General features: G+C 39.6%; 1 protein-coding gene across 4 annotated transcripts in view; it reads left to right on the forward strand.

Moving 5' to 3' along the window:
* SETD2 (SET domain containing 2, histone lysine methyltransferase) overlaps positions 1–19048 on the forward strand; it is a 125840-nt gene that overhangs the window by 95632 nt on the left and 11160 nt on the right. For 2 of the 4 annotated variants that reach the window (XM_045080605.1, XM_045080614.1), the window contains exons 15-18: positions 516–1185; positions 7999–8133; positions 10517–10656; positions 13312–13423. In XM_045080605.1, coding sequence (XP_044936540.1) covers positions 516–1185; positions 7999–8133; positions 10517–10656; positions 13312–13423 — 1057 coding nt within the window. Of the gene's footprint in view, positions 1–515; positions 1186–1700; positions 1764–7998; positions 8134–10516; positions 10657–13311; positions 13424–19048 lie in introns of those variants that run through there. The other 2 variants (XM_045080615.1, XM_045080617.1) reach the window with 2 other exon arrangements.

A 19048-nucleotide genomic window follows, 5' to 3' on the forward strand; every position in this document is an offset into this window, starting at 1 on the left:
CCTGTGTCCCCTTCTCTCTCTGCCTGCCTCTCTGCCTACTTGTGATCTGTCTCTCTGTCAAATAAGTAAATAAAATCTTTAAAAAAAAAAAAAGATAAAAGATACTATTTTCAGGGTGCCTAGGTGGCTCAGTGGGTTAAAGCCTCTCTGCCTTCGACTCCGGTCATGATCCCAGGGTCCTGGGATCAAGCCCCACATGGGGCTCTCTGCTCAGCAGGGAGCCTATTTCCCCCTTTCTCTGCCTGCCTCTCTGCCTACTTGTGATCTCTCTCTGTTAAATATAAGTAAATAAAATATTTTTTTTTAAAAAGTTACTATTTTCTTCTAAATGTTTTCTTGAGATTCTCTTCTATCTGCAGGATTCCTTAAGTAATTTTGACTGATTTTTAACCAATGCCAAATTGGATTTGGTGTGATTAATGGTTTAGTATTGAGTGACATACCTTTATTAATGCTTTGATTATGTTCTTGATTTAGGGAAAAACATTTGTGATGCTCTGTTTTTTTTTTTCTAGATATGATACACCAACTTCTAAAAAGAAAGTACGAATTAAAGACCGCAATAAACTTTCTACAGAGGAGCGTCGGAAGTTATTTGAGCAAGAGGTGGCTCAGCGGGAGGCTCAGAAACAGCAGCAGCAGATGCAGACCCTGGGAATGACGTCTCCACTGCCCTATGACTCTCTTGCTTACAATGCCCCTCATCACCCCTTTGCCGGCTACCCACCAGGTTATCCCATGCAGGCCTATGTGGATCCCAGCAACCCTAATGCTGGGAAGGTGCTCCTTCCCACACCCAACATGGACCCCGTGTGTTCTCCTGCTCCTTACGATCATTCTCAGCCCTTGGTGGGACATTCTACAGAACCTCTTGCTGCCCCTCCACCTGTGCCAGTGGTGCCCCATGTGGCAGCCCCTGTGGAAGTTTCCAGTTCACAGTATGTGGCCCAAAGTGAAGGTGTGGTACATCAAGACTCCAGCGTCACCGTCTTGCCAGTGCCAGCCCCAGGCCCAGTCCAAGGACAGAATTATGGTGTTTGGGATTCAAACCAACAGTCAGTCAGTGTCCAGCAGCAGTATTCTCCTGCACAGTCTCAAGCAACCATATATTATCAAGGACAGACTTGCCCAACTGTCTATGGTGTGACATCACCCTATTCACAGACAACTCCACCAATTGTACAGGTAACCAATTTCGGAACCTCTCTTGTCTGTCTTGTTCTGTTTATGGGATGTTAAATCTGATGTGAAGGGGGAGTCCTGCCATTGATTACTTTTACATACCAATCAGTTACATATGTATTAGTTATCTCCTGCTGTGTAACAAATTACACCAGAATTTAGCAGCTTAAGACAACTGGTAATTATTATCTCACAGTTGTTGTGAGTCAGGAATTCAGAAGTAGCTTGTCTGGATGGATGGTTTGGACTCAGAGTCTTTCATGAAATTAGAGTCCGACTATTAACCAGGGCTATAGTCATCTGAAGGTTAGGCAAAGGATGGAAGATTCACTTTGAAGCTTACTTACATGGTAGTTAACTCCGTTTTCTGTCTTCATATGGACCTTTTTATAGGGCTTCTTACAGTGTCCAGATGACTTCCCCTAAAGCAAGAGATGGAGAGAAGATTTTGGATACTTCTCTCCTTTTCGCTTATAGGCAGTAAATAATACACAGTTAATTCTTTTATATTGCTACAGTGGGAGAACCTTTGTCATGATAATTGAGTCAGGAGATGGCTTGTCCTTTTCTTCTGAGACCTGGTGTGTATATTTTTTTCTATCCCCTACATGTTTATCATCACAAATTTTGCCAGAGTGTCTGTGATGCACTGAGCCTGAGGATATCACTGTAGTAGGAAATAGTAATGTTAAATTTAAAAGCTGAGTGTACTGATTTTATATTTCAAAGTGTATTTTTGTGCCTTTTTTATTTTTTTAAAGATTTTATTTATTTATTTGACAGAGAGATCACAAGTAGGCAGAGAGGCAGGCGGGGGTGGGGGGTAGGGTGGGGGTGGGGAGCAGGCTCCCCACCAAGCAGAGAAGCCAATGCAGGGCTCAATCCCAGGACCCCAGACCATGGCCTGAGCCGAAGGCAGTGGCTTAACCCACTGAACCGCCCAGTTGTCCCTATTTTTGTACTTTTAAATCAAGTTTCTTTTCTGTAGAATATAGCAGTACATTTTAAGCTTAAAAAAAAAAACAGAAAAGAATGTATAAACCATCATCCTCACCACATTCCTACGTCTCTCACATCACTCCTTTAAGGTGAATTTTTGTGGATGGGGGAGATTCGCAGAGATAATTCCTGCACACATTACTTAGTACTAACCAATACTGTGATTTGTCACTATTTTTGTGATGAAGCTGCGTCAAAATTTAGTTTGTAAGGCCATGACAAGGTATCCAGTTTTAATTCCTAAAATTTTAAGTGTTAATTGTGTTCATTTTGAATGATCTCTTTATCCACATGCTTATATATTTCATGTGTTTGTAATTTTGAAGATTTGGAACTATCCCATTGTTTATACTTAACATGATTCTTAACCATTTTCCCAAATTACTCTGTATTTTTATATATGCGTATGTGAATATACATACACATATGCATTTTAATGGCTATATAACATCCCATTTGCTTATCAAATAATTTCTTACCCATTTTTCTGGGGATAGTCATTTAAAAGTTTTTCTTATAATTAGAAATAGCACTTCACTGAACATTCTTAGGTTTCTTTTGCTTTTTTCTTTCATGTTTGGCATACAATGAATATTGTAGTGCTAAATAAGGCTAATAAGAAAATGGGTGTTGGGGTGCCTGGCTGGTTCAGTTGGTGGAGCATATAACTCTTGATCTCCAGGTTGTGAGTTCAAGCCCCATGTTGGGTTTAGAGGTTACTTAAAAATAAAAATCTTTTTTTTCCTTTTTTTATTCTATTCATTTACTAGAGAGAGAGAGAGAGATGGGGGGGGGGGAGGGAGTAGGGAGAGGAAGAAGCAGACTTCTTCTTCTCCCCTACCCCAGCTGGGATCATGACCTGAAGTGGAGGCAGACACTTAACCAGCTGAGCCACCCAGGCACCCCTTATAAATAAAAATCTGAAAAGAAAAGAAAATGGGTATTATTGGCCATTAGGTATCAATTTTTTAACTATTGTCTTTCTTTTTTTATGTTTAATTTTGCCTCCTACAGAATGTTTTAAGTGTCTTAAACAAGTTTCTTAGATTCTGACTTCTGCTTTCTTACCATATTCTTTCTTGGACCAAGCCATTCATTTTGAGATTTTCCCTGAGAATGTGTATCAGATGTAAGAATTATGGTCTGCGGCTATCCCATTTCTATTCCTGAAGTATGTTCTTAACCTAGGTTTTAGAGCATAAACAACAGCAGTGGAGGATACTTACTAAAGACCCGCCAGGAGAGAGTTAACTGGTCATTTGGCCATTCTTATGAAATGGAGTCTGTTTTTTCCATCCCACTGAGCAGAAGGTTTAGGCATAGCCTTAGGACTCAAGCATTACAATTTTGCTTGCTTGCAGTTTTCCTTTCCTTTCTACCAAGGAGTCATGTGTTAGCTCCCTAATGTATTTTGTTTGTACTAGAGTGGTAGGTAAATGGAGTTGGATGGTCCAGACTGTTCTTTCTTTCTCTGTAAGATTAGTTATCAGAGATGATGCTGGGCTTTGGGTGATGAGAATCATAGAAATGTTGTCAGTGTGTGTTTGGAGTCCGTGTCCATCATTTCATGTATGTCGTGGAGACAGGTGCTTCATTTATATTCTTCAGTTTTACTTATCTATGAAATGAGCTGAATGCCTCAGTGGTTGAGGTTTGCATGAGCTAATGGATACTGATAATGGTAGATTTAAAGCACGATGTACCTTGAAGGCTTAATTATAGTTATTGTTCAGTTACCTTAATAATACTGAGAGTATTGATGTTAGTGTGGTGTGAAAGCCTCCTAGTCAGGGTCATCTTCTAGTGTCTGGTCTAACGATCTGACCTCCAGGAAGAGGCCTTGAGGTTTGTGTTCGAGCATAGTATCGACCATGGGCTACTGAGAGAATGTGTTCCATTCTCTTTTGATGATAAATTATCATCCTTTAAATATATATTTGCTTTTTAGAAACAGGTGAAAGTGAGAGTTTGCAAGATACGATAACTTTGACAGTGGAGGTAGTAGGTGATATAACACAAGTTTCTGTGTGTGTACATTTGCAATATCTTTGACGTTTGGAGCAGATGTGTGATCAGAAGGTGACTTTCATTTTTTTTGCTGTAATTGCTTATTAAACATAAAAGCCCTATTTCCACAGAGACCACATGATTATAGTGGTTTTTGTGACATTACTAAGTGGCCTACTGAATCACATCTCAAAGAATGCGGTGCTAAGGACTATAATTTTTCACATTACAAAGTGAAGTGACTCATATAAAGTAATAGTGATTTTTTTCCCTCTCTAGAAGTAGGGGCAGAATAATCATATTTTCCCTTTTATAACATTTTAGACATTTTTAGATTTCTCTTGTAAATTCCATGGGAAGTCCATTTTAAAGATATTTGTAGACTGGATTGATGTTTGAGAAAATTAGCTTTTATGTAATTTCATGTCTCTTGAAGGAGAGAGCCAGTTTCCTACAGATTTCCCCCCAGCAGATAGAGAGACTTGATCGGCATATGCTGTTTGTGTCTCACAAGTGTGTACATCTTCCATATGAACCTCAGTGGGACTGCAAACCTGTTTTCCCTTTTTATTGCTGTTGTTAGTTTTGGCATTGACATGTATTTGTCCGTTGGTTAGGATAGTGTCTATAGAAGCCTGAAGGATGTTCATTTTCCTCTTTCTTTTTGACAGTCTGGGTTTTAAAGACTGTACCTCGGGTGCCTGGGTGGCTCAGTGGGTTAAGCCTCTGCCTTCGGCTCAGGTCATGATCTCAGGGTCCTGGGATCGAGGCCCGCATCGGGCTCTCTGCTCAGCGGGGAGCCTGCTTTCTCCTCTATGCCTGCCTCTGCCTCTCTGCATACTTGTGATCTCTCTCTCTCTCTGTTTCAAATAAATAAAAATAAAAAAAATCTTAAAAAAAAATAAAATAAAGACTGTACCTCTAAATGATTGTTGCTGTCTTGGGTGACTTTTTTTTTTAGTCTAGCAAGGCTGATATGGTTCAGATATTTTTGGCATTTCCTTTGGAAGTTATTTCCAGTATGTGTTCCATTCTCTCCTGATGATAAATTATCATCCTTTAAATATATATTTGCTTTTTAGAAACAGGTGAAATTTGTCTGGAGCCTCCTCTGGCAAATACAGAGAATGATTCAGCTCGATAAAGCCATTGCAGTTCAGAAGTTACCACACAGCCAGCATTTGGAGCGAGAGTCTTCATGCTAAAGAAACCATAGCTTTACCTCATTACTTTACATTAATCAGGTCCTTTCAAGTGTCTCCATTGATGAGCCTTACTTACTAACTCTGATCTTGTCAGACAGATTTTCCAGGAGCAAAGTTTCAGTGAAGGTCAAAGGAATTTTTTTGCCTCCAAAATATTAGCATTTTTCTGTTGTAGATTCAGGTGCTTGACCTCCTGATCACTCTGGAGATAACATGTTTATCAGTTTACTGCCTTCTTCAGTCCCCCAGAAACTTTTTTTTAAAAGATTTATTTATTTATTTGAAAGAGACCAAGTGTGCGTACATGTGTGTGCGCGAGTGGGGACAGGGGCAAAGGGAGAGAAGCCTGAGCAGCCTCCCCGCTGAGTACAGAGCCCAGTGTGGGGTTTGGTCTTTACCACCTGTGAGATCATGACCTGAGTCAAACCCAAGAGTCAGACCCTTAACCTACTGACATACCCAGGCACACTCCCAGAAACTGTTTTTACTCAGAATCAGATTTCCCAGCACATATATATTAACCGCCTACATGCGCAGTAACTTCCCTCTTGTATCCACTCTTCAAGATTCTTCCTGCTGGCCATCAGGGCTCTTGGAAGTTCACTTTTCGGGTAAAGTGGTGATCATAGACTAGAACCCAGCTAGATATGTTTTGTTTAAGAGTATACTTTTAAATTTCTTGAATAGTATTTGATCTTCTTTTTTGCTGATCATAGTTTTGTACTAAACTCTTGATTCAGTATTGTCTGGGTATGCAGCAGCGTTAAAAAGTCCTTTTGGTTTAACCAGATTTCGTGACCAGAATTAGGTTGGGAGATAATACTTGTTTCTACAAAATCTTTGATGTTGTGCAGGTTTCCCATCTTGTATCCAAATACTTAGAGATGAAAGCATTTCTATTTTGTGATATTATTTGGATAATAATTCTGCCTTGACAATTAACATTGAGTCTGGTTTCTCTCTGTAGATTAAGCTATTCCAGAATATTGAATCAAGTACTGTTGACCTTTGAACAATTCAGGGGTTAGGGGCACCAACTCCCCCCAAACAAAAATCTGCATATGATGTTTAACTCCCCCAAAACTTAACTACTGTTGACTGAAAGCCTTAATGGCAAATGATCAGTTAACACATATTTTGTATGTTATATGCATTATGTTCTGTATTCTTAAAGTAAGCTAGAGAAAAAAAAATGAAAAAATCATAAGGAAAATGCATTTACAATACTATACTGTGGAAAATCCATCTTATAAGTGGCAGTTTAAATCTGTGTTGTTCAAGGGTCAACTGTGTCGTACTCCTCTTCTCTTTTTCTTGGTGCCCTCTCAGTACTTACTCATCCAGAAATCTTTTAGTTCCACTGGCCTCTTCAGACTCCTCGGTTCTTTACTGGTATCACTTGGAATGGTTATATTTTATATTTTGGGTGTTTGGTAATATATGCCTCTGAAATCATTTTATGTGGTATAATCTCAGTCTGTAGGATCAAAATCTGTCCTTAAGTACAGGATACCTATTCATTTCCTTGGTATTCATCACCTCTTAAGACACCAGAGCTGTTTTTCGGGATATGTTCGTCACCTCTTCTTTAAGCAGTTTTTCTGTTGATGAGAGCTAATTCCAGACTAGGTGTAAGTTACAGCTGTGACACTTTCTTAGGTTGCTTCCATGTGGGACACACCCACCTCTGATGGTGATCAGGACTTAATGAGACCATGTATGTGAAAGGGTTCTTTCTAAGCTTCATAAAGCACGGTATGTACCTGTATGTGGTAAGAATTTTGGATCAAATGAATTCTGCTGTCTTCCTTGGAAGGAGTTGTATTATTGAAGACTACAGAAAGCTAAAAAAACAAGTTTAAAATTTGATCACCATCTTACTTCCTCTGCTACCTCACTCTCTGACATTTTCTGGTCAGAACACCTGGTAGGTTTTTGTTGTTGTTGTTTTTAAAGATTGTATTTACTTATTTGACAGAGATCACAAGTAGGCAGAGAGGCAGGCAGAGAGAGATAGGGGGAAGTAGGCTTCCTGCTGAGTGGAGAGCAGTTGCGGGGCTCAATCCCAGGACTCTGAGATCATGACCTGAGCCAAAGGCAGAGGCTTAACCCACTGAGACACCCAAGTGCCCAGAATACCTGGTAGTTTTTAGGAGTTGGTGGTATAAAGGTTCTCTGCAAAGAGTCCTGGGGAGCAATCTCTTGGATATCATAAGTGCCACACACCATTGGTACTGCGGCTTGGGACAGCTCTTAGGAGCATCACCCACAGCCTGCCCAAGCATTTGGGGGTTTTTTTGGTGAGTTTGTTTGTTTGTTTGTTTCTTCCTTCCTCCCTCCCTCCCTCCCTCTCTTTCTTTCTTTCTTTCTTTCTTTCTTTTTTTAATGATAAAATCAAGGTAAGTAAATTACTAGGGAATTGTTTAAAAAAAGATCTTATGTGTTTGTAACAGAAGACTTTTACACATTTGTATCCAAATATTCTTTACTAAAAGTTTTAAAAAACTAATGGATTCCAATAAGGTGATGCCAGCTTCAAAGTTAATTACTGCTGTATTAGAGCTAGAAAAGTCTAAATTTTTGATTTCTTCATTTTATCTTTTAGAATTACGCCCAGCCAAGTCTTCAGTATATCCAGGGACAGCAGATTTTCACAGCTCACCCACAAGGGGTGGTGGTCCAGCCAGCCGCGGCCGTGACGACAATAGTTGCACCAGGGCAACCTCAGCCCTTACAGCCAGTAAGAGAAATATTTCAGTTGATAAAATGCTCATTGGCTGCATATCTCATCTTTAGAAGGTTTACTTTTTTGTTTGGTTTGGTTTTCCACTCTGTTTTTTGTTTTTAACTTTTGTAGTCCCCAGTTTCGCGTAAGTGCTTATGTCCCAGAGGAAGCATTACTCAACCATTTTTTTAAAAATTCTGTGAAATTTACAGCGATGTTGATAGATACATATTTTGCTCCTGCTATCCATTTTATTTGTAATTTTAACTGACTTGTATTTTTATACTTTGGTAGGAATTCTAATGTAACAGTTTTCTCAAGTCGCTATTTTTATTTTATGGAGCCCTAGAATATGATACTACACTAGACACTGTGGCCTGGGGTATAGAACCAAGTGATATACTTCACTGTACACGTTGTACAGTATGGCATTCTTCCACATACAGGGAAATCTTGAAGTGGAAACTAGGAGGCTGGCATTGGAAGCAGTTGAGCAGCCGAACAGAGTAACTTACCCATTAGCACTTTGGAATTCTGACAGTTCAGAGAAGGCTCCTGCAGCGATCCCATGATGGTGGCTTTTGGCGGGTAGGACAGTGAGTGGAGATGGAGTGTAAAGACCGCGTTTGAGACAGTTAGGGGCTGAGACCGTTTGCACTTCCAGTAGATGTTGGAATATTTGAGGGCTTGCTGTGAGTTGGGCCCTTCTAGGAACTCTGAATACAAACCTAAGCTTCCATTCCTGTTCTCAGAAGCTCACATTCCACTTAGAGAGTTGAAGATCACAATGAATAATCCTAAAAGTAGAGGTTAGTATCACAAAAAAGTACAATTAGTATCACAAAAAAAGTACAGCTAGTTTGAGGAGGGAAAGAACCATTCCCAAGTGTGGGAAGGATTAGTAATTTGGTTAAGTTCTGAATGATTTGAAGTGTTTTTTTTTTGTTTTGTTTTTTATTTTTGAATTTGAAGTATTCTTTTTTCCCTCCCGCAAAGATTTTATTTATTTATTTGACAGAGAGATAGCGAGAGAGGGAACACAAGCAGGGGGAGTGGGAGAGGGCGAAGTAGGCTCCTTACTGACACAGTAAGTACTGACACAGGCTTCCCTGACACAGGGCTCAATCCCAGGACCCTGGGATCATGACCTGAGCCAAAGGCAGACACTTAATAACTGAGCCACCCAGGTGCCCCTGGATTTGAAGTATTCTTAAGTGACACAGAAGCTTAGGGAAAATAGGTCACTTTATAGGCTAGAGAACTACAGGAATGAAGCAGAACTGAAGTAGGACACGAAAAACAGCAGCTACGTGAAGTAGGGATTAGTGGTATACACAAAGCAGTGATGCTTCAAGACTTGTGTTTGCTTAAAAGTGATCTTTTAAAAAAGAAAAAAGTGGTTGCATTTTACCTGAGCCTGGGATCTTGGGTTCCTCTTTGATTGCTCAAGCAAAGGTAAAGCTGGAAAAATGATTCTATGTTAACTGGTTTACATAAAATGGACAGTTTAGGGCATATATACTTATAGCAGTTTATTACGAGTCTTCCAGAGCTACTGTAACAAAATGCCACAAACTGAGTGACTTAAACAACAGAAATTGATTTTCTTACTGTTCTAGAGGCTGGAAGTCTGTAAGATCAGTTGTCAACAGGCTTCGTGTCTCCTGAGGTCTCTCCTTGGCTTATAAATGGTTGTCTTCTCATTGTATCTTCACATGGCCTTTTCTTGGCCCACATTCCCTGATGTCCCTTCCTCTTATGTGTGTACCAGTCCTGTTGGATTATGGCACTACCCTTATGACCTCATTTAACTTTAATTCCCTCTTTAAAGGCACTTTCTCCAAATAGTCACATTGGGAGTTAGGTCTCCAACGTATGAATTTGGGGGAAACAGTTCAGTCCCTAGCAGTGATTCTGAAGTTGTTATGTTTTTCAAATGTGACATTAAATTTTTTGATATAAATATGAAGTTTTGAACATACAGAAAAATAGATAATGGATAAATGTTAACATTCTGTCATACTTGCTTTTCAGGTTTTTGTCTTAAAAAAAAGAGAGAGTGAGCTCTATATAATTAGTATCCTGAAGTTGGTATATGTCATTTAGCATTGGTTTTGTCAAGGTTGAAAGATACTGCGCTAGATAATGAGCTGCTGAATATTTTTAAAGGTGATCTGTTGGATGGTGAACTTGGAGCCAACTGTCAGTTTTCTGATAGATCCTTAAAGCTATTCATAGAGCCATCTCTGATCATTTCCCAGATTGGACTTTTGTTTTATTCTTTCTCAAAAAGAGGTGGAGGATATATGTTTTTACATATTAAGTAGGCTACGTTGTCCTTTTCGGCTAGATTAGAAGAGATGTCACTGATCAAGAATTTGTGTGTGTTTCTTTTTAGCCTGAAATGGTGGTGACAAATAACCTTCTGGATCTGCCACCCCCCTCTCCTCCCAAACCCAAAACCATCGTCTTACCTCCCAACTGGAAGACAGCCCGAGATCCAGAAGGGAAGATTTATTACTACCATGTGATCACAAGGTAAGAAGGGCTGTGTGGGCATCCCAGGTCAGCTTTCAGTTGGTGGAAGAAGCTGCCGTCAGAAGAGGAGATTGATGGGTGTGGGCTTGATGTCATTGTCTGTTGTTCATTGTGCTTGAGGGCGGCCAGATTTCTAGAATCACGTCTTAAATGTTATGTCAGACCATAGACTTTGGTACTTTTTAGAGATATATTTTGGTATATTTTTAATCTGCAAGACTCTTAGAGAAAACTGGAGTTTAAAAAGATAATGATGGGGCACCTGGGTGGCTCAGGCATTAAGCGTCTGCTCTGGGCTCAGGTCATGATCCCAGGGTCCTGGGATTGAGCCCCACATCGTGCTCCCTGCTCAGTGGGAAGCCTGCTTCTCCCTCTCCCACTCCTCCTACTTGTGTTCCCTCTTTCATTGTGTTTCTCTCTGTCAACAAAAAAAAAAAAAAAAAGAACTTAAAAAAAGATAATGACTTCATCTAATATTGTGTAGGTATGAGGGGTCATAAGCAAACCTTTTCTCTAAGAGCCCAGATATAATGAATATTTTAGGCTTTGCCAGCCAGCCAGTCTCTGTCACAACTACTCAACTCTCATTGTTGTGCAGACGGCCCATAAGCCATATATAAATGAATGGTCACTTCTGTGTCCAATAAGACTTGATTTACAAAATAGGCAGGAGGCCAGATTTGGTTTATGAGCCATAGTTTGATGATCCCTGCTATATGCAAAAAGCCCAATTTATCTTTTACCTAGAAGTTTAAAAAAATACATCTTTTAGACAGATAGTTTTATGTGAATGTCTGTGCTCTCTCTCTCTCTCTCTCTCTCTTTCTGTGTGTGTGTGTGTGTGTGTGTGTTTACTCACTGGTATATAATTTTATGTGAGTTGTTGGGGTACATGTTTTATAATCTTCTTACCAATCTGTAGAGGACTTTGTCGGTTACAGATAGATAGAACTACATTTTCGGTGCATGCTTATACTTTGTTTCAGGGGTCAGCAAACTATGCCCACAGGCCACTTGAATTTGCAAATGAAGTTTTTGGGGGGAATACACCCACCCCCATTTATTTAGGAGTTATTTATGGCTGCTTTCACACTATAATGGCAGAGTAGAGTAGTTGTGACAGAGACCATATGGCCTGCAAAGTCAGAGATGATTTACTCTCTGATCATTTATAGAAAAAAAGTTTGCCAACTCCTACTCTCTTGTATGGCTGTACGAAATTTTACTTAACCCACCATCATTGCTGGATTTTCACTGTTTTATATATAACTCCAACCCTGGATATCCTTAAAGACACTAATCTTACTGTGCTGTTGGTTAAAAGAAATCAACATTTTAAATTGATAATTATTGTCAGCTTACCATTAAAAAGAATTGTACCACTGTAGACTCCCACAAAAAGTATACAGTATTGTCTTTGTCTTAATGTAATTTCTTCTACTCTTGTAAATCTAATAGGCGAGGGAGCTTATATTCATTTCTGATTCTTTTATTGTTGAAATGGACTATCTAAAGTAAATTATTGGCCACTTGTATCTTGCGAATTACTTGTTTGGGAGCATCTCCCTGTTCTCTGTCATTATTGTTAGGTCTTTTTATCAAGAGTATTGCAGATGTCTTTGTTTATAATGCCTTATGAGTTTAAAAATTTCATACAGATAGTTTCCTTTATGCTTTATCAAGCGCGTGTGATGTTGCTGACTAAAGATAGAGTGGTTGGAGAGCACAGGAAGACTGCAATGGCATGACTGGCCTGTCAGATAGGCTGCTAGTTCTCTGAGGCTTTGGACGTTTTAAGTGATTTTCCCTATAGCATCCCTGTGGCAGCTGACTTCAGACTCCTGAACATGAATTGTCTTCCAGTTGTTAACTCACAAATCTAGCTTAAAAAAAAAAAAAAAATCTATGCTTGCTTATTTTCAAAGCAACTAATAAACGTGCAGTGAGCTAACGGGGTAGAGCCCTTCTTGCAGTCATTTGAGAATATTTTGAGCCAAGGGCACAAGTTTTGATTTTTTTTTCAAGATTTTATTTATTTAATTGACAGAGCGAGAGAGGGAATATAAGCAGGGGAGTGGGGGAGGGAAAGGAGGCTTCCCACCAAACAGGGAGCCCAGCGTGGGGCTCAGTCCCAGGACCTTGGGATCATGCCTTAAGCCTAAGGCAGATGCTTAACGACTGAGCCACCCAGGCACCCCAGGGCACAAGGTTTTAACCTCAAGTCTTTTTTTTTTTTTTTTTTTTTTTTTTTTTTTGCTCCAAGCACATGCTAGGTACAGTCACTATTGATCTCACCTGCAGAGGGGAGGCAGAGGCAAGCACTGACTCCATGTACTTTTTAGGTTTTGCCGAATCCTCTTTCCAGAACATTAGAGCCAGGTGAGAAATAGGATGTTTGGTATTACTGCTGTCTTTGACACCCAGTAAACACTGCCACCTCGTTGGCTAGAGAAATACAGTGGGCTAAACACTGTATGTCTCTGGGATAGAATCATGCTGCTGGAGAGGTAACAAAAGAATGTCTCTATCTTACGAAGCTGACTTATTCTGCCTCATTATATATGTTGTGTTTTATGTGTATATGAGCAGAGATACCTGTGCCAGAGTTCTCTGCTTTCTGGCCATAACAGCATGGCTGCTCTTACCTTCTTCTAGGCAGACTCAGTGGGATCCTCCTACTTGGGAAAGCCCAGGAGATGATGCCAGCCTTGAGCATGAAGCTGAGATGGACCTGGGAACCCCAACATATGATGAAAACCCCATGAAGGTGAGTGTGGCTTACACGTGTTTTCTGATCATTGGGAGTCTGTATCCTGTCGTTTTGCAGGGCCAGTAGCCATGTGGTCTTGTGATTCTATTTTCCTCATTGTTCTGGAGAATTAACACATGTAATAAATGCTGGAGAGGACTAAGACATCCAGACTGTACAGAAGTATGGTATGTAGAGCAAAAAATAAAAGCCCTCATTTCTTTTCAGTTGCTCTCTTGTCTTACTTCCCTCTGTGGAGATAGATACTGTTAAGTAGTGCAGGAATTCTCAACTGAGAGCAGTTTTGCTCACCAGAGGACATTTGATAATAATATTTAGAGACATTTTTGTTTGTTACAGCTGTGGGGATGCTACTGGCTTGTAGTGGGTAGAGGCCAGGGAAGTCATAAAATATCTTACAGTGCTTAGGACAGTTTTCCGCAACAAAGAACTGGCCCACAATGTCAGTAGTGCCAGGTTATGAAACCTTTCCTTGGCATATATTCTTCTAGACCTTTCTGGAAAGCACACACAGGTATCTCTCCCCTTCCTTCCTTCCTTCTATTTTAAACACATAGATACAATCATGGTATTTGTACTCCATCATAACCTCCTTTAACCTCCTTTAGCTCTTTGGGCACTTGACTGGCTCAGTCAGTGGAGGATGTGACGCTTGATCTTGGGATTGTGAATTTGAGCCCCATATTGGGTATGGAGATTACTTAAAAATAAAATCTTAAAAATACCTATCTATCTATCTTAGCTCTTGTAGATATGCTGCATTCTTTTTGATGCTCTGTGTTTCTTTCTAAATGTGTTTTAGCTCATTAACTAAAATCTTACATAGATGGTGTGGTTCAGTGTCCTGCCATTTTTGGATTGATGGGTCTCGAAAAAGGTTAACTGTTTACATAAAACCTCACCAAAGGAATATGCTACATGCCCCCCACCCCCACTTTTTTTTTTTTTTTTTAAGAGTTGGAACAGAATATTTTACTACGGAGATACTATTTTTAGAACAAAGAAGGCAAAAAGCTTATTCCTCATCTCTCTCTCTGACAATACAGTAAATACAATTAGAGATTAAGTAAATTAAATACTCAGTGACTGACTTACAACCATTTTTTTTCCCATTTGTAACAGGACTCACTGTCTCCTAGGGTGAGGTGTCCGAAATCAAAGACCATATTTCTGTGTCCTAAGATGTGAAAGTACCTTTTTTTTTTTTTTGGACAGAAAGGAAGGAGCTGGAGTGAGAGAGTAAAATGGAAACAACATACCTTCTTTCACATTTTATTCAGTTTGGGAGAAATGTTTTTCTTTCTTCATATATTTGCATTTGCCCAAAAAAAGTATGCACTTAAGTTAAATCCATGTGGAGCTTACTAAATTTCAAAAGAATCATTTGAGTTACTTAACCTCATCACTGTAGCTATGGTATTGTCGCATTTTCTTGACTCATTTAGGAATATGCACAGGATTGTTGGGCAGCTGCCATTGAAAGTATCCAGAAGCTTACTAACAAGAAACCACAGTAGCTCCCTCTTTCCAGACTTCTGTAGCTCTGTTAGTTATATCTTTTGAAAAATAAACAGAAGGTTTGAGAAGAGATCACTGGTGCAGAAATACAGCTGAGCTTTGAGACCAAGTTTATGAAACATATCAAGAGACATTACCTTTTGCACCTTGACTATTAATCATGATTCAGTCTTTTGGTCTGTAGAATACTATTTGATTGTAGGAGATACATAATGCAAAAGCTCACTATATACGTATTACTCAAAGTGACTGTATTTATCAGGTTGTATCTGGTAACATACAGAGAAAGTAAGTAACCTGTTCCAGTCAAGGCTGTGGGTTCTTAACTCCTGCCCTAGATTAGTTTCACTAGATACATACACTGAATTCCCGAAAAGTACTCTAAATTCGTGTGATATTCACAGCGACAACTGTGGAAAAATATGTGGCTGTATAATTAGGTTTTAGTGGAAAACAGTTCTAATCTATAAACATACTGGAGCATCAGCTCAAAGTTAGGATTAGAATTAATACTGTTCTTAATAGATGGCAGAGTAACACATGTTCGTTTGGTTGACCAGATTTGAAAGTTGGGAGAGAATAGTCCACAGGTGGACCATGTAGGGATGCATGTATCCCTTTCATGAATTATAAATATGAAGCTCTTACTGCATGCTTATGTTGTGAAGCCTGTGTGAAATTTGAAGGGCCAGACCTCAGCCAGGAAATTGGTCAGAGTATGGTGGATGTAACTTGACTATGATTAAGGACTTCAGAAGGAAGAAAATAGCTTTCTATGGGGTTTAAGCCACCAACTAAAAATTGTAATTTTTGTTTTAATTGTGCAGTGAGATAATGAGATGACCCCCAAGATGAAATTGCACTTGGGAATGACCAAAATGGTGGAATTTCTCCTATCTAATAATGGAAGAGCTTTCCTTCGTGATTTTCTAAAATATCAGCAATAAGGGGTGCCTGGGTGGCTCAGTTGGTTGAGTGTCTGGCTCTTGATTTCATCTAGGTCATGATCTCAGGGTTGTGAGATCAAGCCCTGCATAAGCACTGGGGAGGGAGCCTGCTTAAGATTCTCTCTCTCCTTCTCCCCACTGTAAATAAATAAACAAATAAATAAAATATCAGAGATGAGAGGGAAGATTTTGTTTTTAAATAATGGTACCCCACCACTCATTAGCTTAAATTTAAATTAGTGGTCTAATGTAAGAGACTGCAAAGAACTCTATGTATTTTTAATACTTTTTTTGAAGCCGGGTAATAGGCTTCTGAAAGAATAATCTATTTTAACTATATACTGTTACTTTGTTTATTATTATTTTTATTATTATATTTTGGTTTATTATATTTGGTTTATTATTTTTGTTACTTTGTTTAATATGTGAGCATGTATTTTATCCCTCAAAGTGTGCCTCATTTGTTATAGAAGGACAGACCAGGAAAGTTAAGAAATCAGCACACTTGCATTTATAGCAGAGAGGTGTTTGACTGAAGGACTGAAATGTATACTTGTAAGAGTACTAGAGTTTTTTCCAATTCACATAGTGTAGCCTTTCTCTAGCATTTCTTAAAGGCTAGTCTCCTGACATTTGTTTCAATTATATCATTAAATTATTTCAGGAATGTTAAGCAACAGACAACAAGAAGCCCATTCAGGAGTCTGTAAAAGCAAATATAAGTCCAGCATTTAACTCAAAAATAACTGCTGTATCGCCGTGCCCCCTGTGTGTCAGGATAAGGGGATGATGTATGTGTAAAGATGAGGAGTGAGAAATTAGAAAGAGAAAACATTCCTCCTACCTCTTAATTGCCTGAGAGGGGTTACAAATGAGACTTCTTTTTTTTTTTTTAAAGATTACAACTGGGGCCACGGCAGGCAAAGGAAGAAGCAGACTCTCCACAGAGCAGGGAGTGCGAGACTCAAACCCAGGACCCTGGGATCATGACCTGAACCAAAGGCAGACACTTAACCGACTTAGCCACTGGTGTCCCCAGAGTGAGACCTCTAATAGAGATACAAAGATACCTCCTTTCAGAGAAAATAGGAGAGAAACTGATCCATTCTTCTTCTTTGCCTTAGTACAAATACATACATAACTCACTCTCTGGGAATTCAGATCATAGTGAGAGTGCACAAAGTAATTAGGCTGCCAAATACAGTTGTTTGTTTTTTTTTTTTTTAAGATTTTATTCATTTATTTGACAGATGGAGATCACAAGTAGGCAGAGAGGCAGGCAGACAGAGAGGAGGAAGCAGGCTCCCCGCTGAGCAGAGAGCCCGATGCGGGGCTTGATCCCAGGATCCTGGGATCATGACCTGAGCCGAAGGCAGAGGCTCAACCCACCGAGCCACCCAGGTGCCCCCCAAATACAGTTCTTATTGTGAACAGATAATGATAGGTTAGAGATGTTTTCTCTCCCACATGGAATCAGAGTCAGACCAAAACAGGACTTTTATAATATAACTTCAGTTTCTTGAGTGCGTTTGCCTGTTCGTGAAATAGGTGTACCATTTCTACCTGAGCAGAAGGTAAAAACCAATTTGAGGTTTTACACCTAATGTTAGATTTTACGTAAATGGCATATTTGGTAATCAGCTCAAAACACTTTAGCCATGTAATTCAGAAGAAAGGAAAACAAACTGTCTTTCTATGGCCATTTGCTTTTGTCTAAAATTTTTCTCCCTATTCTTGCATATAAAATATTTTGTTGTTTGCAGCATATTTTTTTTTATAAGATTTTATTTATTTATTTGACAGACAGAGATCACAAGTAGGCAGTGAGGTAGGTAGAGAGAGAGAAGGGGGAAGCAGGCTCCCGCTAAGCAGAGAGTCATGGGTAATGAAGAGATATGTTATAAAACCATTCATAAGAGTTTGAGTTGCTCTGCTTTGGTGCTTACAAATCCCTCTATCTGTAGCGCCGTTCTGAATTTTTAGAGCCCGATGTGGGGCTCCATCCCAGGACCCTGAGATCATGACCCAAGCTGAAGGCAGAGGCTTTAACCTGCTGAGCCACCCAGGCTCCCCTGCAGCATCTTTAATATTGCACCTTTATATTTGCAAATGCTCTTTCAGTTGTAAATAACAAAAATGCAGCTCACGCCAGCATAAACATAAAGAGACATACTGGTCTGTATAACTTCGGAGTCGAAGATTATTGCAGTCTTTGATTCTGCTTCTGTCTTGTGTGTAAACACAGCAAGTGTCAAGTGTGGAAATTCTTTTAAGGAGAACAGCTCATAGTAGTTAGGAGTCCTGTGTAAAGTGCTGTGTGCTGTGGTTGAGGGTGAGGGATGATGGTGGTATGCCCTGAGCCCCCACCACTCAGATAGCTCGCCTGCTCATGGGGTGATCCCTGCGATTCCTGTGTTAGCTGTCCTTGATTTTCAGTTAGTGATTCACATAAAGAATCAGTAAGATCAATTTCTGGATAGCCAGGAGCTGAACCTTCAGCTCTTATGAAATTAGAGTTTAGAGATCTTTGAGTATGCATAATTCTTTTGGCGTTGTTTTGGTTCACTACCTAGAGGGTAGAAGAGAATACTTGTGAAATCCACTCAGGTGCTGTGGACTGTGGAAGCTGGGAGAAGTCTGCCCATCACCTGCCGCAGAAGGCTGCCCCCTCCATATGGGAAATCTTTGAGTGGGCAGTGATGTGGTGAGATGCCTGACTTCAGGAACATTTACATTACTTGGTGAAGGGCAGGCACTTTGGGTGGTAGGAGAGCTGTTCTTCAGAGATTTTTAAAAATCTCCTCACAGAGGAGAAATAAACTATATATGAAATTTTCACTGGTTAAAGATTTAAGAAGGTTTTGTACAGATTTTGGCTTTAGGTGCTTTACCTATCAAGAATAAAAGGAGGTTTATTCAGCTTATCTATGACCTAGAGGTACTTAAAATAAAAATTGATTGAATGCATCTCTCAGGAGAGTAGCTGAGTGGCTCCTCAATGTCTACAATGTTTATATCTCAGGGCTTTTGTCAGAGCCCTAAAGTTCGGAATGACGCGTCAGATAGAGGGATTTGTAAGCACCAAAGCAGAGAAACTCAAACTCTTATGAATGATTTTACAACATACCTTTTCATTACCCATGACTCTGACAGTCTC

The sequence above is a fragment of the Mustela putorius genome, unplaced genomic scaffold, assembly GCF_011764305.1.
Source record: "Mustela putorius furo isolate JIRA1106 unplaced genomic scaffold, ASM1176430v1.1 tig00000095_pilon_pilon_pilon, whole genome shotgun sequence".
Lineage (NCBI taxonomy): Eukaryota > Metazoa > Chordata > Mammalia > Carnivora > Mustelidae > Mustela > Mustela putorius.